Source organism: Molothrus ater, chromosome 19 (genome assembly GCF_012460135.2).
Source record: "Molothrus ater isolate BHLD 08-10-18 breed brown headed cowbird chromosome 19, BPBGC_Mater_1.1, whole genome shotgun sequence".
NCBI lineage: Eukaryota > Metazoa > Chordata > Aves > Passeriformes > Icteridae > Molothrus > Molothrus ater.
Window position 1 is genome coordinate 4,519,825 of NC_050496.2, and position 20,449 is coordinate 4,540,273.

The 20,449-nt window shown below is 55.7% G+C and overlaps 1 protein-coding gene, 1 long non-coding RNA gene and 1 other non-coding gene across 3 annotated transcripts; 1 reads left to right on the forward strand and 2 right to left on the reverse strand.

Moving 5' to 3' along the window:
* The first annotated feature begins 3,439 nt into the window (after positions 1–3,439).
* ST6GALNAC2 (ST6 N-acetylgalactosaminide alpha-2,6-sialyltransferase 2) lies at positions 3,440–15,073 on the forward strand. The gene is made up of 10 exons (XM_036394812.2): positions 3,440–3,673; positions 9,136–9,228; positions 9,347–9,404; positions 10,003–10,177; positions 10,873–11,038; positions 11,763–11,901; positions 12,741–12,844; positions 12,995–13,078; positions 13,613–13,712; positions 13,883–15,073. Exons 1-10 carry the CDS (start codon positions 3,549–3,551, stop codon positions 14,048–14,050), a joined length of 1,212 nt encoding a protein of 403 aa, XP_036250705.1. The 5' UTR covers positions 3,440–3,548; the 3' UTR covers positions 14,051–15,073.
* A 1,078-nt stretch (positions 15,074–16,151) lies between these two features.
* LOC118693910 (uncharacterized) lies at positions 16,152–19,401 on the reverse strand. Its single transcript, XR_004981340.1, has 5 exons — positions 19,348–19,401; positions 18,647–18,726; positions 17,510–17,597; positions 16,398–16,528; positions 16,152–16,234 (listed from the first exon to the last, which is right to left on the reverse strand). It is a non-coding gene; the product is annotated as an uncharacterized LOC118693910 (long non-coding RNA).
* LOC118693988 (small nucleolar RNA R38) lies at positions 18,796–18,872 on the reverse strand. The gene has a single exon (XR_004981357.1). It is a non-coding gene; the product is annotated as a small nucleolar RNA R38 (small nucleolar RNA).
* Positions 19,402–20,449: the final 1,048 nt, after the last annotated feature.

The window sequence follows — 20,449 nt, forward strand, 5'->3', positions numbered from 1 at the left end:
ATATATCATAAAATAATAAATCAAGCCTTCTGAAACATGGAGTCAGATCCTGGTCTCTTCCCTCATCCCCAGACCCCTGTGAACACGGTCACAGACCTACACCCTCCTGTCAGGGCCTTGTAGAGACTGATAGAGCCTCCTCTTCTCCAGGCTCAACATCTCCAGCTCCCTCAGCTTCTCCTCACAGCATTTGTGTTCCTTTACCAGCTTTGTTGCCCTTCTCTGAGCAGTTTTGCTGCACCCCTGAGCCCCTTTCACCCCCCTGCAGCCGGGGGGTGTGGGCAGGAGGGCAGAGCTCAGCCCTGAGCATCTCTGGTCCTGCAGCCAGTGCCCTGCTGTCACCCTGCTGCCACCCCCATCTCCAGGCACCCTCCGTGTGGTGACTTCTCCTGCCTTTGGTTGTAGTAACACCTACAAATCCACCCCAAAGCCGAGCCGGGAGTGTCAGGGAGCTGTGCCTGACCCATTTCCCCCCGGGCAGGGGGAGCTGTGGCTGAGATGCTCCCGTGCCCTCCCTGCCCCGCAGGCAGGGGCCGGGTGTCACCTCCAGGGACATCTGTTGGTCACCTCCAGGGACATCTGCTGATGAATTTTTCATGCTGCCACTCCACAGCAGCCATATGGCCCCCGTTCTCGTTCTCGGGGGGAGACACAGCTCTGCCTTTCAGGGACCTGCTCGCAGAGCAGGTTTTTGGCACTTTCTTAAATGTGCCTCTGACCCGTGCTGAATGAATTTGGATGTATAAATCCTCCAGGAGATTTTTGGAGATCTCATTCTCCCACCTGCACAGTTCATCATGGCAAAGACCACGAGATTTTCCTCCACCAACCTGTGGCTGGCAGCCAGCTGGTGCAAAATATGTTTATTCTCCTCTTGTGCTCTCTAGCCACGGGGAGGGATTGGGTTCTGTTTCCAAGAAGTAATCACTGGAATAAAAAGCCCAGGCTAAAAATGATACTTGCTGGTTTCCATTGTAATTTCTTTTATGTTCTTTTCCTAATCTTTATTTGGCAACTACCATCCTAAAAGGTTTTTCACACTTATTTAACTTCTAAAATAAGCACCACTTAATTTTGGGGCATAGTCCAAAATGCATTGTAGCACAAAACAAGTAGAGCAGATGAAGAACTGTGCATCTCATTTTCACCCCGCTGAAAATAAAACCAACAGTAGAAAACCATCTATCATGGAAACAGTGAGATGTGAAGAAACCAGCTCCTCCAGCCCTTGAAGCTGCCACTCCACCAGCATTTGCATGATTGGGCCATAAATGTTTCCAAATGGCAAATTCCTGACTTTCCCCAGGTCATTTCCCCTGGACCATTGGTCATCCATCTGGAGCCAAGCCTTGCTGTGTCCCTTGTGACTGACTCGAGCAGTTGGTAATAATTAGCTGTGGTTAACGAAGGGCCAGAGTCAGGAGCACGTGAGCCTGCACCGGATTGCAGGGAGCACATCCAGCACCGTGCAAGGCAGAGCAAGGCAGACCCTGGCTCACACAGGGTGGGGACAGCTCCAGCCTGGGGGACCCTGAGCAGGACCCCAGACTCAACCATGCTCTGCTGGCTCTGAGTTTTCAACAAAATGCCTTTACCCTGAGGGCTGGGAGCAGTTTTTAGTGATAGAGGGAAAAAGCATCAAACCCTCCATCGATGCACCCCATTTCCCTGAGCTGCCTTTTGCTACTGGGGTACGTGTGACCCCCTCTTCCCGCCTGTTCTTCCTCAGCTTTAGCTCCAGCTGGGCTTTAAGCTCAATCTCATCCCTGTGTGTCCAAGTGCTCATGGTCTGTTCTGTCCTTCCAGCTGTTCTCTCCTTCCCTGAGACAATTCTTACCCAACCAGCCTTCCTGCCACAGCTCCCCTGCACAGCAGCAGGGAGGGGTCCCTGCAAGGTTGCTTTGAAATCAGGGGGTTCCCTGCAAGTTTGCTTTAAATTCAGTCTGGTCAGGATCCCTTTGTGGTGTCCCTGGTCCAGGGTCCTCTCTCCCAGTGGGACAAGGCCAGCAGTGACAGCACTGCCAGCCTCAGGCACTGAGCTGCTCCTGTGTTCAACCACAGCCTGGGCACTTTGTGGATGCCAATGTGGTGCCACCCCCACACAGCCAAAATTCCCAGAGGACCAGGGCTGGCAATGGAGGGATCTGCAGTAATGGAAGCAAGTGGAGATTGAAGCCAACTCCTGTTAAAATGTGCTTTGCTTTTATCTTCCTTTGAACCTGTCTGGGCAGGCTGGAAAGGAAGTGGGGAGTGGTTTGATCTGAGGGGATAAAGGAGTGTTGGGGAAAATGCAGGCACGGTGGGGCTCAGGGACAGGGACAGGGGTCGGGCCCAGGTTTTGGGGCTGAATAATGCAAGAGGGTATTTGTGGAGGGGCTGGAGGTGTGTGAGAGCCTGGAACAAGACATGAGTGCTCAAGGAGCCATGGGCAAAGGGTTTGGATGGAGCAGGGCTCACCAAGTGCTGCTCCCTGAGTCTGGTGACTTCCTAAAAATCCAACCCCCCAAAATTCCTACAGCTCAACTGTAAAGGCTTGTTTGCCTGCTGAGTCCCTTCCCCCACTGCAACAAACATTTTGGTATGCATATCCTTCAGTTCACAGGCTGGTTCTTTCAGAGTTGAACTAAAATAACACCAAGATATTCTTTCGAAAAAGAAACTGGAGCACATCCTCTCCGAAAATACCAAAATAATTCATGCAAAATTTCCCCCAAACCCTTTCCTCCTTTTCTCCAACCCAAACTCTTTGTCGAGCTTCCCACAAAGCCCTGAAAGGTTTTGTTTGCTGCAAATGCAGACGATCCATTCAGCCAGGACGTGGCCGGGGACCCGGGGGCACCACCCCAACCGTGTTCCCCTCCTCTTTAGTGGCCAGCACCCCATCAGTGCCCCCCCCTCTCCCCCACATTTGTGGGGTTCCCCCACATCCTGGCAGGTTTAGCGGGTGGCTGTGACAGGACGCTGCTGTCGGGGTGCTGACTTCAGAGCCTGCAGTTTCTGAGGAGCATAAAAGAGTAGTAGTAGTAATAATAATAATAATAATAATAATAATAATAATAATAATAATAATAATAATAATAATAGTGTCCGAGCACATGCTCGGGGGTGGCACCGCGGGGCCACCGGGTGTCCGTGTGAGTGCAGCCCAAACATGCCCGTGTTTGAGTCGGACAAGAAAGTTACAAAAAGGGGAACCCAGCTTGTGAGACGTGGGTGGGTGACATGAAGAGGTGGGAAAAAAAAAAAAAAAAAAGAAAAAAAAAAAAGTTCCCTTCTTGTCTGGGTAAATGTTTAATCCCCAGCTCGGAGAAAATGCAGCTCAAAAGTGCTTTTTTTCTCAGCAAGTCTGAACCAGTCAGCCTGGTGCCTCCTCCCTCCGGCTTACACCCTCCCTCGCCGCGCTCCGGAGGAATATCCCAGCCTGCTCCAAAGCGCAGCCGAGCACCCGGGGCAGGACGGAGGAGCAGAGGGGCCGGGAAGTTTGTGTGCCCGCGGCTGGCTGCCAGCTCCCGCTCCCCCGCACGGCTCCAGTGCCTGAATTGCCCAGGATGGGGTCCCCGCACTGGAAAAGGCTCTGCCTTCTGCTCCTGGCGGGTTTAACATCCTCCCTGCTCCTCTACAGCCACTACCACGCTACGGTGGAGGCGCCCAGCAGCCCGAGGATCATAGCCAGGTAAGGGGAACGGGGATGGGAGAGGGCTGGGAGGCAGGGATCTGAAAATGCCGTGTGTGGGATGGGGAGGGGGAATCGGGGTGCCGGTGCGGGTCCCTTAGGGCTGGTGATCGCAGCTCTGCCCCCGGCCGGGTTGGAAAATGGGCTGGCAGCGAGCTCTGAGGAGTCCTGGGCACCGGCTCCTGCCCGCGGCGCCCAGCGCTGCCCGGAGCGGCACCCCAAGGCCATGGAGGGGTCTCCAAGGGTCCCCACGCTGGGCTGGGCCCCTCCAAGGGCTCAGCGCATCACGGTGCAGAGCAGCCCCTGCTGAGTGCAGGGACGGCCGAGCGTGGGGATCCCGCCGCTGCCGGAGCCGCCGCGTGTTCCCGCCGGGCTGGGGCGGGATCGGAGCCCGCTGATTGTCCCGGGCGAGCAGAACAATCCTAAGGAAGAACGTTCCCATGGCCCCCAGGGAGCTGCACCGAGCCCCCCTTGCAGAGGCAGGGCACGGCTGCCCCGTCTCGGATCTCCCGCACTGCCCGCACCGCTGGCGAACTCGGGGCTGCAGCGTTTCCCAAACTCCGGCGATTTGCAATTCCCCCTTTGTCTGCCTCCCCTGCATCCTCCAAACCTCCCGGAGCCCCTTCTGAGCAGCGCTGGGGGTGCCGGGGAGCCCAGGGCAGCCCCGGCGGGTGCGGGGGAAGGAGCCCGCACAGCTCTCGGGATGCGGGACCAGCTGCCCTGCCCCTGCCGGCATCAGGTGCTGGGCCAGGAGGGCGCTGTGCGTGTCCCCCACCTCCTCCTGGGCGCTTTTGGGTGCCATCGGTGTGACAGAGCCCAGCCGGAACGGGGGATGCTGTGGGACCGGAGCCGGTCCTGCACAGGGTGAGATTTGCTGAGGGTGCAGCAGGATGAGCTGCCCTGGGCTTCGGACCTTCTCTCTTCCACAGCTGGGAGCTCTCCTTGCCCGATGCCACCGTGCCAAAGGCAGAGGTCCCCTCTCCTGCCAGGCTGGAGTACCTGCAGCAGCCCGGGCTGGCTGTTGGCTCTTTCCACCCTCATGGTGTGCAGCAGTGCCAGCGTTACCAAAAACTGCCCAGGGCAGTCACAGCTGGGGTGTGAGCAGCTCCCCACAAAGACCTTGATGTCCACAAAGGGGAAACTGAGGCCCACGAGGGCAGCAGAACATTCCCATGGTCCATGCTGGAGCTGGGAATGGAAACCAGCCGTGCCCTGACACAGGGTCTGTGGGTGTAGAGAAAACCCATGGGATGGAAGCAGGGAGCAGGATCCCCCCACCACATGCCAGGCTAACCCTGCCTGGACCTGCCACAGCCCCAGGTCACCTTTCTTGGAAAGCCAGCCCAGGCTCCAGCCCCTGACTGATGGGACCAAGGGTCAGCTTGTCCAGGGGGGAGATAACACAGAGCTGACCTGTGCTCCAAAGCCCTCCTGGACTCTCCTCTTGGCTTTAATTCAACCCCTAAAGCTAAACCCAAACCAGAGTGCTGCCTGTTTGCTTCAATTCCCTGTCTTTGAGAAACGTGGCACTGCATGAGTGCTGCTCATCCCAACAGAGCTGTGTCCCTGGAGGAACAGGTGCTGCCCTGCCAGCTGAGTCCAGAGCTGGAACTGGGCTGGCCACTTCACAAGACTAAGGTGCCATCACAGAGCGCTCATTCCTCTGCCAGTGGGGACAGGTGGGTCAGAGTCCTCACCTGGGGGTGCAGGTGGTTTGGTTTCAGCAGGTTTCTGTGAGCAGTGTCTCCATGCAGAGATACAGGGGGATGAAGGGGATCAGGAGGAAGCTGATCTCTGATGGATGGTGGCTGCTGCCAGCACCAGGTCACTCCAGGACCTCCACAGCAATGCCAAATCCCCCTGCAGTTCCACACAAAGCTGGTGGCCCCATGGACGTGGGCAAATGCAGAGCTGGGATGGAGAGAACCAAATCCCCTGGGGTTCAGCTGGGCACAGCCCTGTCCCACTCCCTGTCCATCCATCTCTCCCAAACCCACTGGGGAGCTGCTGGCTGCACTTTTGGCTTTATTCTCAGGGCAGATGGGATGAGCACGGAGCTCTGCCCAGCCTGGCTGTGCCACTCCTGCTCTGCACCAGGCAGAGATGCTTCTGGAGCTCAGCCCTTCGTGGGGAGATGGAGCAAGAGCGGGTTCTTGTTGCTGTTTTGGCTCCCTCAAATGTTTCTGTGGGGCCCTGGGAGTATTTGCTGAAGGTAAGGCTGGAGTGTGTGCTCACAGCATTCACACACAGCGTTATCTTCCGGAAATGAGGGATGGCCCTGGACCAGAAACGTCATATTTGTGAATGTCACCGTGGTGAGGGAGCACCCAGCCCTGGCTGGCTCTGCTGCCACCACCGGTGCCCGGGCAGCCACAGCAACTCCTTCCCACAGCCCCATTGTGCATCTGTCGGTCCTGGGCAGGATTGTCATCTTCTGAGTCAACCAAGCAGCACGAGGTGCTTCACCACATCCTGCAGGTGACGTCAAAGCGCTGGGCTCCCCGTCACAGCGCCGAGATGCTGAGTGATGGGGGGCCGGCTGCCCCACGCCCTTTTCCCAGCAGGGTTTGGGCAGCAGCAATGCTGGAGAGCTGGCTCCAGCACCCACAGCTGGCAAGCAAGTGCAGGGAGGTGCTGGCACTCCTTTATCAGTTCAGCACAAAGCCAGGAAGAAACGATGAGCAGGTGCCACCCACTGTGTCCGGCCATGGGTGGGGCTGGGGCCCAGCTCCCATGGAAGGTCAGCAGGAGCCAAGCTGCCAGGCTGCCTGTGCCCACCTCCCTCCATCCTGGGCACAGCCAGGCTGAGCCCCCTGGGGCTCCCACAGATCCCTGGCAGCTCAGAAATTAGTGCAGCACCCTCGCACTGCCACTGCCCAGGGCTCTGCCTTGTGCTGCAGGCACTGAGCGAGCCAGGGAAGGGAAAGGGAAGAAACAGGAGCAGGAGAGCTGGGGAGGGGCTGGGTGGGCAGAGATGTGCAGCTGGGGCTTGTGAGCCTGGTGGGAAGGGCTGGGAGAGGCCGCTTGGGTGCAGCTCGAGCCTGGACATGGCGGGTGAGGGTTACAGCCTCGGGGTTTGGTGGGGGCTGCACGTCTGTGGCCAGAAAATGGGTGGGTGGCCAACCCAGGGGCTTTGCACACAGGGACTTCAGTGCTTCAGAGGAGCCAGCTCAGGGCTGGAGCAGGGAGGTTTCCCCAGTCCCTGGTCCATCTGTTGGGTGGTGGAGGTGTTGGTGAGCTCTGCTGTTGAGCACATGGGCTGGGGATCGCCTGCACTGGGAGATAAAAGGCAGCAAGTGGGGCTGGGCAGCTCCCTCCACCCCAGAGCAGCTCCCTGCACCCCAGAGCAGCTCCCTCCACCCCAGAGCAGCTCCCTCCACCCCAGGGCAGCTCCCTCCACCCCAGAGCAGCTCCCTCCACCCCAGGGCAGCTCCCTCCACCCCAGAGCAGCTCCCTCCACCCCAGGGCAGCTCCCTCCACCCCAGGGCAGCTCCCTGCACCCCAGAGCAGCTCCCTCCACCCCGGAGCAGTCCCCTGCACCCCAGGGCAGCTCCCTGCACCCCAGGGCAGCTCCCTCCACCCCAGAGCAGCTCCCTGCACCCCAGAGCAGCTCCCTCCACCCCAGGGCAGCTCCCTCCACCCCGGAGCAGTTCCCTCCACCCCAGAGCAGCTCCCTGCACCCCAGAGCAGCTCCCTCCACCCCAAAGCAGCTCCCTGCACCCCAGAGCAGTCCCCTGCACCCCAGAGCAGCTCCCTGCACCCCAGGGCAGCTCCCTCCACCCCAGAGCAGTTCCCTGCACCCCAGGGCAGTTCCCTGCACCCCAGAGCAGCTGCCTCCACCCCAGAGCAGTTCTCAGGGCTGAGCCCACTCAGGGTGCAGAGCTGTGGGACACTTATGTGGACAGCTTTGCCCTGGGGGATGTGCTGTCAGGACCAGGGCTGAAAGAGCAGCTCCCAGTGTCACCACCAGATCTGGTACAGCCTCTGATGGCCTTGTCCTTGCTGTGAGCAGACCCTGCACTGCCCCCTGCAAGCCAAGGGAATAGACACGTTTGCTCGGGCTGGGATGAGCTGGATGATGCAGGATAAGAGCAGAAAGGCCCTGCAGAAAGCTGCAGCTCTGCATCTCTCTGGGGTGGCTCAGTCCCATCTTGGTGGACCCTCTTGAGCATTTTCCCTCCCTCCTCTCTCTGCCTGCTCAGGTGGTCTCCGGAGGAGCCTCAGGGGTGAGCTGGTGGGGCCCTGCTGTGCTGACCCCTGGGCTGTTTGGAGAGGTGGGGGCTTTGCAGGGCCCTGCTCCTGCTGGGATCCTGACTTCCCATGAGACACCAAGGCAAGACACACAGGCTTGATTTAAAAGCTGCCCTGCTCCACTGTTGGGGCTCAGCACCCTCAGCATGCCCTGGCAGCACTGAGATGGTGCAAGGAAGGTGCTGGGAATGAAACCTGCTTGGTGCTGCCCTTCCATCCACGCCTGGGGAGATGCTCCAGCCCCCAGTTCCAGCCCCCAGGCAGGGTGCTGGGCTGTCCCCCCATGTCATGCCATGCCCCCAGAGTGGCACAGAGCAGGGTTTGGGTGGCAGATGGGTTTGGATCTGCTGCTGGGCAGGGCTGTGGGTGCTGCTGGTGTTGACAGGGGCCGCGGCAGGGACAGAAACTCAATGCCTGCTGTGCCCCTGTGCCAGGACACGTCATGCCAGCAGGGCTGAGGGGGGTGAGCTCCACTCCCCACCTGCCTTTACCTGTCCCCAGGCTCCAGCAGAGATCCTGTAACAAGGAGCCCTTGTCTCCTCCACAATAGCCCCCTTCTGGCTGCAGCACCTGCTGCTGGGGGCTCTGAAGGGCCTTTCTGTGTGGGGATCAATGGGAGCCTGTTCCCCTCCCGTGGGCTCCCACCCCCTGCTCCCCTGCCCACCCCCAGTGCCCCCCCAGCGGCTGGGGCGGCTCAGCCTGGCCCCGTGGGGCTCAGGGCACCCCAAGGTGCTCGGGGTGGGCAGCCCCTGCTGCTCATGAAGGACCAGGACATGCCCCAGCCGCTCCTATGGCAGAGGGTGTCCCATGCTCCCTGAGAACCTCCAGACCCCAGTTACTGGGGTAGAACAACTAAACGTGTCCTGCTGGCCTGTCCAGGTTATTCCAGCCCCTCCTCTTCGGACTCAGGAGTGGTGGGATGGTGGGAAGAGCCAGGGAGGTCTCAGCAGGGTTCCCCCAAGGCTGCAGGCTGGGCTGGGTGTTGGTTTTGGTCCCTGGAGGTGGGACCCACCAGGAGATGGTGGCTGCACAATCGCTGTATTTTGCAAATCCTCATCTCTCCACCTGCAGATAGGTGTGGGTGGGCACAGGCGGTGGTGAAGAGGAGATAAATGGAGGGGTCGTGGTGCTGCCCTGTGGCTCTCACAGGGGGGGATGTCAGGATGCTCAGTGTCACCTCCTCAGCTGAGCTTTCACTTGTCTTCTCCCAGCTTGCTGCAGCCAGGGCAGCTGGTCCTGGCTCCCTCAGGGACACCACAGGGAGCTGGCAGCCACAGGTGGGCCCTTGGAGGCAGCTTGGAGAGGTAAGGGGGGAAGATGCTCAGCCATCCTGGCAGGAACTGGGAGGCCCTGCCCGCTGTGGGCTTCCCCAGTGCCAAAGCAATGGATCTTTAACTCTGCCATATGTTTCCCCCATCCCAGTGGGAATTCCTTCAAGCCCTCTGCAGAGCTGGAGGAGCCAGAGCCCAGCAGAAAGCAGGTAATCATCAGCACAGTAATGTCCATGGTGCCCCTCCGTGCTGCGTTTTGTTGCTTGAAGGGCTGTGTGGGGAGGCTGAGGAGGAGCAGCATCCTCTGGAAGGGGTTCACAGAGGAGCAGCCTTGTCCATCCACACAAGTGATTGTCCCCAGGCCTCCCTGCTGCCATTGCCCAGTGTGGAGGCTGGAGCCAGCATCACCACCCCCCTCCAGCCCCGTGACTCCTGGGCCAGCAGTGCAGGCTGGAGACTCATGGGGATGGACCCAGGCCCTGAGGGGAGCTGTTACTGTTCTGTTCTCACAGAGCAGAGCCCTTTAACGGGTTGCCCACACCTGAAGGTGCTGAATCTTTCACACCCTCAGGTGACTCTGTAAGCCCTGGTTCTGCCAGCCCCACTGAGCTGGCTGCCAAAGGCAGTTTTGCAGCACAAAACCAAGGCAGGAGGCAATGCCCAGCCTGGGTGACCAGCAGAACATGTGATGAACAAGGAGCATTTCTGTCCCTGGGTTTGTTCTCACCTTGCTGAGGGGTGGAGGTGTCACAGGGAAGGCAGACCCAGGCTGGAGATTGAGCAGGGATCCTCCTTCCTCCCTCCCAGCCCAGCCCCTGCCTCCACTCTGTAATGGCCAGAGCAAAGGCAGACCCCAAGTTTCGGGAGATCTTCCACTTCAACACCCCCGTGCTGATGTGGGACCAGCACTTCACCCTGGAGACCTGGAACAGGCTGAAGACACGACATGTCCCCTATGGCTGGCAGGGCTTGTCCCTCGCAGGTACAGACCCAGCTGGGGTGTGGGGCAGCTTGAGGGGACTGGGGAGCCCAGAAGAAGGGACTGGAGATGTGGGACAGGCAAGGAGCCCTGCAGAGGAGCCCGGAACGTTGATCTCTTCCCACCCCACCTCCCAGGGCACAGGGTGCGGCTCTTGCTGCATCTTGTGACATTTTCCCTGAATAAAAGCTCCAGTGTTGTCCATGATTATTAACTGGGGCCAGAGGAGCTCAGACAACCAGCTCCATTGTTGTGCATGGAGATTGTTTCCCTTCCCACCCCAAACCCACTCTCTGTTTTCCCTGGCAGCTGCCAGCTTCAATCCCTGGGCTGGGAAGTGCTGGGAACAGTGAGCAGGAGAGAACCAGTGGCATTTGCAGAGACATTGTCAGGAGGGGATGTGGCCAGCACGGGCAGCAGCATCTGCAGGGCTGGGGCAGGAGATATCTGGATGCATCCCTGTGCTTTGCACAGCCTTGGATGGGTGGCCACTGTTTGTAGCAGGGTTAGGAGCAAGCTGGGAGAGGAGGGTCTATCTGGTGCCCCCATGCCCCACCTGCAGACCTCTCCCCTGCACAGGGGCAGTGTGAGTTTCCTTATTGCTGCTCCTGGCTGCGCTGTGCCAGCTCTTGCACGTGCTCCCATGGGTTGGCACACACCTTTTCCCTGCTGACTGGTCCCATCCTGCTCCATTCCAGTGGTGGGCAGCACCCTGCAGCTCCTCAACGCCTCGGCCAACCGGCAGCTCTTCGACAGGGCCGCCTTCCCCGGGGGCTGCGTCCGCTGCGCCGTGGTGGGCAACGGGGGCATCCTCAACGGCTCGCGGCAGGGCAAGGCCATCGACAGCCACGACCTGGTCTTCAGGTGAGGGTGAATCCCAGGCAGGATGGGGCCATGGGTGAAATAAACACGGGGCAGGAGACCCATTTTCTTTCTAATGCCTTTATTAAAAGTGATCAGCTTGGGGGGGGGGGGGGTGAAGAACTAACAGGTCCACACTCACACCACCACTGCTGCTGCCAGGAGTGACTCAGAGGAGGAGAAAGAAAGAGTGCAGTTTTGTCCACTGGGTTGTGGGCAGAAGCTGGAGGCTCTATCCTCATGAAAGCATCAGGAGACTCCCCTAATTTTCTGGTTTAACATTTGAGGCCGTCTGTCTAGCTGACATCCTTTGAGGTTAGGGTGAGGGGTAAAAGGGTTTTAGCAGATACTAGATTCTGTTCCTCACATCAGGCATCACTTTGATTTGTCTATTTCATGTTGTTTTTAGGGGTTTTTGGCTAGGTTTGGTGGGGGGCTTCTCCTGTTGCATGCTGGTTCTGAGGTCATTTGCATGCTAACTCTGGGTGCCATCCTCCAGGAAGCAGCAGGGTACCACTTGACAAAAGGGAGAATTCTTAACCATCAAGGACAGGTAGTTAACAAAAATGACAGCTGATTACAACAACAGTTAGAACTCCACCCTGGCAGCAACCAGCCCAACCTGTGAACTCTGCAACCTTTAAAAAAAATGGGCAACTTTTCTACTCATAACAATGGGTGCTGGGAGATGCCAGCCCTGGACAAGTGTACTCTGCTTTTCTGGCAGGCTCAATGGTGCCGTGATCAAGGGCTTCGAGGAGGACGTCGGCACCAAGGTCTCCTTCTACGGCTTCACAGTGAACACCATGAAGAACTCCCTCATCTCCTACGAGGAGTATGGCTTCACCCAGGTCCCCCAGGGAAAGGTGAGACCCTGAGGGCTTGTTGGCGACTTGAATCAAGTTGTCCCTTCAGGCTGGGCTTGCTTCTGAGACCTTCTGTCTTGGTTTGGAAAGAAAGGTGTCTGCTAAGGAAGGCGGGAGCCTCCCCTGAAATGGAAAATGTAAACCCCCCCCCCCTCTGAATTGCTATAAATTTTAAATTAAGGGGCTCTCAGGCAACAAAAATTATGGTAGCAGGAAATAACAGTTCTTTAATAGGGAAGAAAATAAAAGCATAAAATAATCAATGCAGTAAACCAAAACAACACTGCCAGAGTCAGAACCCAGCCTGACACCCTGTGGGTCAGGGTGCTGGCAGCAGAACCATTGGAATTGTGGCTCAGCCCTCCTGCAGTGTCAGGGGTGGCTCTGCTGGAGCAGGGATCCTGGAGAAAGGTGCAGTCTCTGCCTCTGAGATCCAGGGCAAGAGGCAGCTGCTGTTCCTCTGGGAATCCAGTGCAGAAGCTGTGCTGGTGTTCCAGAATCTCAGATTATATCCAGGTAGGAATGCTTGGCTCCTCCCTCTGGGCTCACATCTCCCAATGGGATGCTGTAGCTCTTATCAGCCATGCAGTGACATTCAGTAGCTGTTATCAGCAGATGTCCCCCCAGAGGGAGGAGTGGGTGTGGTCACTCAGAGAGAGAGATAAGGCAAACTGCCCACTTGACAAAAGCCAACTGCCATACAGATGGTGATAGAATACATCTTGCCTTGAAATCTGGAACACTTTCTCCCCATCTCGGGAGCCCTCAGTCCTCGCCTGCAAGCATGGGCCGTGTCTCTAACCCCCCCTCCAAGTGCCCTGTGTGTGTCCCTGCTGCAGGACCTGAAGTACATCTTCATCCCCTCGGATATCCGGGACTACATCATGCTGAAATCAGCCATCCAGGGCAGCCCAGTGCCCGAGGGCTCGGACAAGGGGGATGAGTGAGTAGCTTCCCAAGATCCCTGAGCACCTCCAGTGATGCAGGCATGACTGGCCTGTCCTCACCCCATATCTGTCCTTCCTGGGATAAACCCCAAGGAGCTCCAGGACTCCCATGACAAAGTTCTGCCCTTCTCCTTGCCTTGCTGCAGCCCACAGAAGTATTTTGGACTCGAGGCATCTGCAGAGAAGTTCAAGCTGCTGCATCCTGATTTTCTGCAGTACCTGACAGCAAGGTGAGGGTGATGAGCACTGTGGCTGCTGTCTGGCTCTGCTCTGGGGTCAGACCATCTGCTTCCCCCTCTGCTCATTCCAGTACAGACCAGTAGTTGCCCAGCATCAAAGTGCAATCCCAGTCTCTCTTAGACACTGGAACCACCCCTGCCCTGCTGTTTGCACACAAGGCAGAGGCATCTCTTCCCTGCCATTCCTGTTCATTGCAGCACAGCCCTCCTATGCCTCCCCGTGCTCACCTTGGTCCCATTCCCCAAAACAAATTACATCTTGTCCCAGTCTAACAGGAGCAAAGGTCGGTCCCAACGGGATAGTCTTTTCCTGCCTTTCATGAAAGCAGGTGCCCAGGTTGGGGTGGCTCCAAACAGTAGAGAGATGCCTTTTACCAACCTCTGAGCAAATGAGAGCAGCCATCAGAGCCCACCTGAGCCCTTGTTTCACTGGGCACTGGTGTCACTGGAGAGGGCTGGCTGGGTGTGGTTCTGGGGGCTGCAGGGCTGTGCCATCCCCACAGCCACCATGTCCCCCCGTGTCAGGTTCCTGCGCTCAGAGCTCCTCAACACCCAGTACAGCTCCCTGTACATGCCCAGCACCGGCGCCCTCATGCTCCTCACCGCGCTCCACACCTGCGACCAGGTAAGGGGCCACAGGGCCACTGTTCCCCTGGGGAGAAGGGAATCCCCCCCTTGGCTGCTGTGGTGGCTGTCCTACATGTCCCCTGTCCCTGAAGGGAGTGCTGGTGGTGATGGACCACCCAAGGTGAAGCCTTGACCCTTCCTCTGTCTGCCCCACCTCCTTCCCCCCAGGTCAGTGCCTACGGGTTCATCACAGCCAACTACGAGCAGTTCTCAGACCACTACTACGAGGTGGAGAAGAAACCTCTGGTGTTTTATGCCAACCATGACATGATGCTGGAGGCAGCACTGTGGAGGAGCCTGCACCGTGCAGGGATCATCACCCTCTACCAGCGCTGAGGCCAGGAGGTTGCCCACAGGGCCAAGTCCAAGGACTCTTGTGTGGCTCTTCTCCTTTCTCCTGAGGGTCACCTTCTCCCTCCTGAGGGCTCTCCCCAGCTGGCCAGCCAGCCCACGGAGCAGGCTTGCTGCACCACAGCCAGCAGTGATGTGAGGATAAGGGGGAAGCTGGTGCTGGTGGAGGAATGTTGCATCTCCTCAGAGGATCAGTGTGATGGAACGTGGCCTTTGGGGCAGCCAGAAGCACCACAGCACGTGGCTGTGCCCTGCCAGCCCCATGAATGTGGCTTTGGGGCAGCAGTGGCCCCTGTGGAGCACAGGAGGGGCAGGGTGATGCTGGAAGAGGATGCTGGAAAATGCCCTTCACTTTAAATGCTCATCACCATGGTGGGACCACAGCAGGCAGGATAAATCCTTGCACTGGAGCTCAGGTGACCAGAGGTGACATGTCTGGAGAACACCTCTTTCCAGAAAGACTGCAAAGTCCCAGCTGTGTGTGGATGTGTGCCACGTTCCAGAAGGATCTGTTTGCCTCCCTGGTCAGTGGCACAGAGAGCAGGACAGACACAGTGGGCCCTGTCACTTCCCCTTCTTGAGGTCCGGTGTTTTCTGACAAGGAAGGGGCTCAAAAGCCATCAGCTCCAAGGAGGGTCACAGCAGCTCAGCCAGGACACCAGAACACATCCAGGCTCTGAGCAGCCCAGAGGTGACACTGGCCTCAGCCATGTGTGTGTGGCACTGGCTTTCTCAGCCTTTTCTTGCACAGGAACTCCGTGGTGCCTCTGGGAGGCAGCCCCACACCAGGTGGGTCAAAGTGATGGTCACTCCTAATTTCCTTCCCCAAACCCCAAGGGAGAGGAGGGTCCTGAACCCTTCAGCTGTCCCTCAAACACCAGCACTGCTCAGGGAGACCCACCTGGGGAGGCTTCTCCAGCTGGTGGGGGCTGGAGACAGAGCAGTGTAATCCAAGACACTTTCCCACTTTGTGTAATTACATAAATGTTGAATGATTGTTTTCCCTAACACCTCTTTCTGTTCTTTTGATGAACTGCGTGGGGTGAGACCCCCTTTTACCTCCCACAGCAGAGGAGCAGTAACAGGGAGTAGAGATTTCAACTGGGGAGCAGCTCCAGAGGCAGATAGGGATTGGAACCAGTTTAAATCATGGAGACTCAAGACTTTTAGCTCTTAGCACAGCCCTTTTCCACTTGGAATGCTATTTACTGTACAAGCTTGGTGCACAGAGATGGCAAAAGATACCCTGGCCCTGAGCCAGGGAACCTCCAAACCCCCTGAAGCTCCAGCAGGCTGCTTCCAGCTGGTTCACAGACTCAGGTTAGGCTCCAAGCCTGTTCCAGATGTAATCTCTAGCCTGGGGCCCATCTTGTGTTCCCAAGTCTCAAATAAACCTTTGTTCCCATCAGAGCCACCCCTACGCTGGTACCACAGCAGCCTGTCAGGCCTGTTTTTGTGTTCCCAAACACTCAGCAAAACCTCAGGTGACAGGAACGAGCCTGATCCTCACATCTCCTGGCCAAGACACCCTGAAACCTCCTCAAACCAGCTCTGGCCAAGCCTCAGGTGACATCAGCAGCACTGTGACACTCAGGGTAAGATGAGCAGGATTGTGCTGCCATGGTGCTGCAATCCTGCCTGGAATCATCCAGCTCACAGGCACACCAGGAACCAAACACTGGGAACCACAACCTTCCTTTCCTCTCTCAAAAAGGGACATTCCCAGCCAAGGGTGGAGCTGGAGTTAACTCCATTTTAAGGACTTAATCATGACTGTATTCCCAAGCACACCACAAGAACCATTTGGCACCAGACCTGAGCCCTAAGTTGGTTTTGTCACACTGTTCCCATGAATTACTTCTGGGACAGAAACTGCAGACATTGAAGTCTTTGTGTTATCAGGTTTGCTATGAAGGGTAAGCTCACAAGTGCCATTGCAGGAAGGGTTTTAATCCAAAATCCTTCATACCTGCACAAAACCATTTCTGCCTAAGAAGAATCAGAATCATTACAGCTAGAAAACACCTTTAAGAGCATGGACTGCAACCTTTATAGAAATAACCAAATAAAACCCAACTTCGACTCATAAGATTTTCCACAACTTATTTTATTCTGGAACAGGAGAAAGCAGGGAACCACTTTTTCCTCCAGCCAACTGTAGATCAGGTCCTGGTGGAAAAAAACCCCAAAAAACAACAGTATCAGAGCAGCTGAAAAGGTCTTGATTTGCACTATTTAATCTGGAGTACAGGTCTCAGCAGACAAAACCTTGCTCCCACCCAGGCCAATGGCACTAGTACCCAAATCCTTTCTGGTTTTAGTGGTCCCTTACCCTTGGTGGTGCAGCAACCACTGAGCAGTGAGGAGGAGCCTGTGGCTACACACAAGTGGCCATTTCACATGACATATCAGATATCAGCAGTCATTTGTGACATCCAGTCCAGAACAATCTTCCTTCTAGATCTGTGAGAAACCACAAACCAAGGCTGTAACTGTTTTCCTAAAAAAGTCCATTCTGAAACAATCCCTGCCCTTCTGATCTCAAAGCACTGAGTAGCTTTTACTTGTTTACACTCCCATTTATCATCAGGCTGCCTCTCCACTTTCTTTTCCCTTGGAAGTCAAAAGCTCCAGGTGCTTGTCCCAGTGCCTGATGCTGTCTGGGAGACAGCTGTGCTGTCAAAGCACCCCAATGCCTGATTTGTGGTGCCATTCCCTCCCCTTTCACAGTCCTGATGACAGTCCCTGTCACCAGCTCTGCTGGCCTGTCAGAAGCTGTTATTGACCTTCTGCAAACAAAAACCAAATTCTGTTCAATAAAGCGTAAAATCATTTAGCAGAAGGCAGCTGTCAGCTGCCCAAGACAAAGTGCTGTTCCAGCCTGTGTGTTCAGTGACTGTACATCAGGGAAGATAAAAAATGCATTTCTTATCTGCCCTTCAACTTGTCAATGTTTGCACAAGGAACTTGAAAGCTCTTTGCAGCTCTAAACTGTGCTATGACAACAGCAGTGCTGCAGCTGTGCTTGGGACTGCACCTGGCTGCTGTCACACAGCCCAGGGTGGCAGGACAGGGGACAGATTCTGTCACACTGGTGCCACTCACACCTAAGGGGACAGATTCTGTCACACTGGTGCCACTCACACCTGTGGACTCTTTGCAAGGGGCAGGGGACCCACTAAGGGAAGCATCTGAGCCTCAGTGGACATTTTCCTCCTCAAGGTGAGTATCAGACAGGGATAACAGCACATCACAGGCTCAGTGTCTGTCCCTGGCTACACAAACCCCTTGTGCTCCCCAAAACCACACACAGTACAGATCCACAGCTGTTCTCCCTGGGATTTTTCCTGGTAAACCTTCAGAGATTAGGCTCTGCAGGCCTGGCATGTAATTAATGAATTAAAACCAAACAACACGCAACACTGAAGAATTCAATTCTCTTACCAGCCTGAAGCCAAACACAGCAGATGCCCTCTGGCCAAAGCTGTCCTTGGGTAACAGCAGCCCCAGCAGTCTGCAGGACCATTTCCTCCTAAATACAAGTTGCAATGAACACTGTTAGCAAAAGTACCTAATAAATAAAGTCAATTTTCTTTTCCTCACCTTTCCTGAGGAAAAAAAAAAAAAAAAAACAGCACTGGATGACAGAGCAAGAATTAGACAGAAATTCTCAATTCAAAGACAGGCAACTTTTGTCTCACAAACTTAGCAGAGCAGAAACCTGTCCCTCAAGACACAGAGGAGCATGTTTGCCAGGGGGCTGTCTCATTCACAGAGAAGAAACTTTGGGAGGTGGATGCTATTTAAAGCCTTGCTTAGGGAAGCTGTGAGATGCTGGTGGTTTGGACCCTTTTAAGCTGTTTCAATCTGACATTCTCCTCATCTTCCAGAAACTTCCCAGTCTAATTTCTTCCCTGCACACAAGAATTCCATCCATCCATGGCGTAATTGGCCTATGGGTTTATCTTAAGAAATGCATTCATCAGACCTAGGACAGCCACATCCCCTCAGGTGAAAGATTCCTCAGGGTGTGTCCTTCACAGGGTGACCCCTTTGGGGCAGGTGAGCTGCACCTCCCCACCCCAGCAACCTGATGCAAGTTTGAAACTGTCCCAGAGCACCTCCAGGCAGCCAAACAGAGCAATTATTCTGTCACTAGGTCTATTTTTGTGACAGATACAGTTATGAGATGAGCTGTGTCAAGTGTCTCCATAATGGGCTGTCATCCAATCCCTCCTACCTCCCACCCTTCTACTCTGGCTCATCTCTGACCACGCTGACAAGCAGGTGCTCTGCTGGGCACCAATACCAGTAGAATTCCCATTCAATCCATGCTGCTTTTCAGCTTGTGCTCTGTGCCAGCAAAGGGCAGCACACTCAGGTGGCAGCTGTGACAAAGCTACAGCCTTTAATGGCTTAATTACATTCATCAAGCCGTTGGGCTTTTATATCCCCTCCCAGGAGCCCCAGGAATCCAGGAGGGTATAATTTGAGACAGCAGTACCAGTCTTTCTTCCATAACCCCCCTCGAGGAGAAAAAGAAAACCAGACTATGCCAAGACAGATGCTGCTGTTTCTCACCATTGTGAAGGTGCACTGTGGGTAAATCAGCTCCCCAGCCAGGGGAGTGATTTCACCCCTTCTTGACACGGTGTCATGCTCTGAAACGAGAACGGGGACAGAGTTAGTTCAGGTACCAAATCATTCCTTTACCTTTGTGTCTCTAACACTGAGCCTCAGAGTTACACTTCCACAGAAGAAATATCAAATTCAGACAGGGATAACTTTTATCATCATCACTAGCTCAGCTTCCAGAACAGCTAAAGAGTAGAGGACCATCCCAATCGCAGATCTGTTCTTGCCCTCGTGGCTGTCACGCTCCTCACCCGGGCAGCACCGATGCCTGCGGGTACACGCGGCTCCCCGGCTCGCTGAACCCCCGCCTCGGGGCGCTGGGAGACAGCCCCGGCTGAGCCGAACCCGCTGCCCATAAAACGCTGAGCATGGCTCGGGCCAGCCCGCGGTTCCTGGTGCAGCCCCGTCACGGCAGGGCCGGAGCCCGCCGGGCCCAGAGCCCCCTGGCCTTGCTCTCTCCGTCCACCATGGCGGGGAGAGGGGCCACTATCCCGCCCCCCCCCCATGCAGCCCTCAAGCCCTCGCCGCAGCTCTACGGGCGGTTCCGGCAGCGTACGGGAGTTCCCCGCACACCGTCCGGCCGTCCCCGCGCCCCTCGAGGCCGCCGTGCCCGCGGATGGCGGCCGATGATGGCCGGGCCCACTCACCACACGCAGCTCCGCCACCATGCCGGCTCAGAACCCGCGGGGAAGAGGAGCGGCCGCGGGGGCTCATGGGAACTGTAGTCCTGGGCCGTGAGGGCGCATGGGAACTGTAGTCCGGACCCCTGAGGAGCGCGGGGGCTGACGGGAAGTGTAGTCCCGTCCCTCAGGAGTAAAGAGCGCTCCTGCCCCCCCTTATCCCACTCCTTAATGGTATTTACTAATTATTTATTAATTCTTCATGCCTCCTGTTCATTAGGGAGACACGTATAATTGTTCTTAGTCGGCCAAATGCTTCAAAAGGCTGAACATGCATTAGCTCATGGAGGAAGGGGCTAATTAGCTGGAAATCAGGGATTGGTCAGAGATTAGTTAGTAAATGTGTGTGCCACGCTTTGAATGTGCAATGATTCCAGGATGTGCTTTGATTGTCCTTTGCTGTTAAAACCTGACGTGAAATCCACAGGATCCTATTTAGCTTATACATGAAACTATATATGAAATTATACGTGAAACTATGATAACTCTATTTAGCTCGTATATGAAGTCTGTGTGAACATTAACAAAGTGCAAACAGAACCGAGGAGAAGAAACATAAAAACGGGTAATATCTACATTCTTGCCCCAAAGGCTTATCCATCCCTGTGATAAAGAGCTCGAGTGAATGGGAATGGAGAGACAACACACCAGAATCTGAAAGCAGCCAAGTGTGGGTACAGATGCCAACCCCAGTGCCACCCCTGAAATGTCTGGGAATTGCAGGATTCCTGGTCCCCTGGGGTGTTTGGATCAGAGGTGGGCTCATGGACAGTTGCTAAATTCCCACATTGCCTTTGCTCTCCAAAATGGCCCATGCTGTTCCTTAAAGTTTCATTTAAAAGTCTACTATTGTAAATCAAAGGCAACTCCAATGAAGGGGAGAGAATGATACATCTGATTCTATTGATATCAGAAAGATAATGAATTACTTTATTATACTATACTATGTGTATTTCAACTAAACTGAATCTGCCAAGCACTCACTCTGCACACACCTGCTCACACTGGACTGACTCTTGTGATTCTCACCCGACAATCCACACACACACACACACACACACACACACAC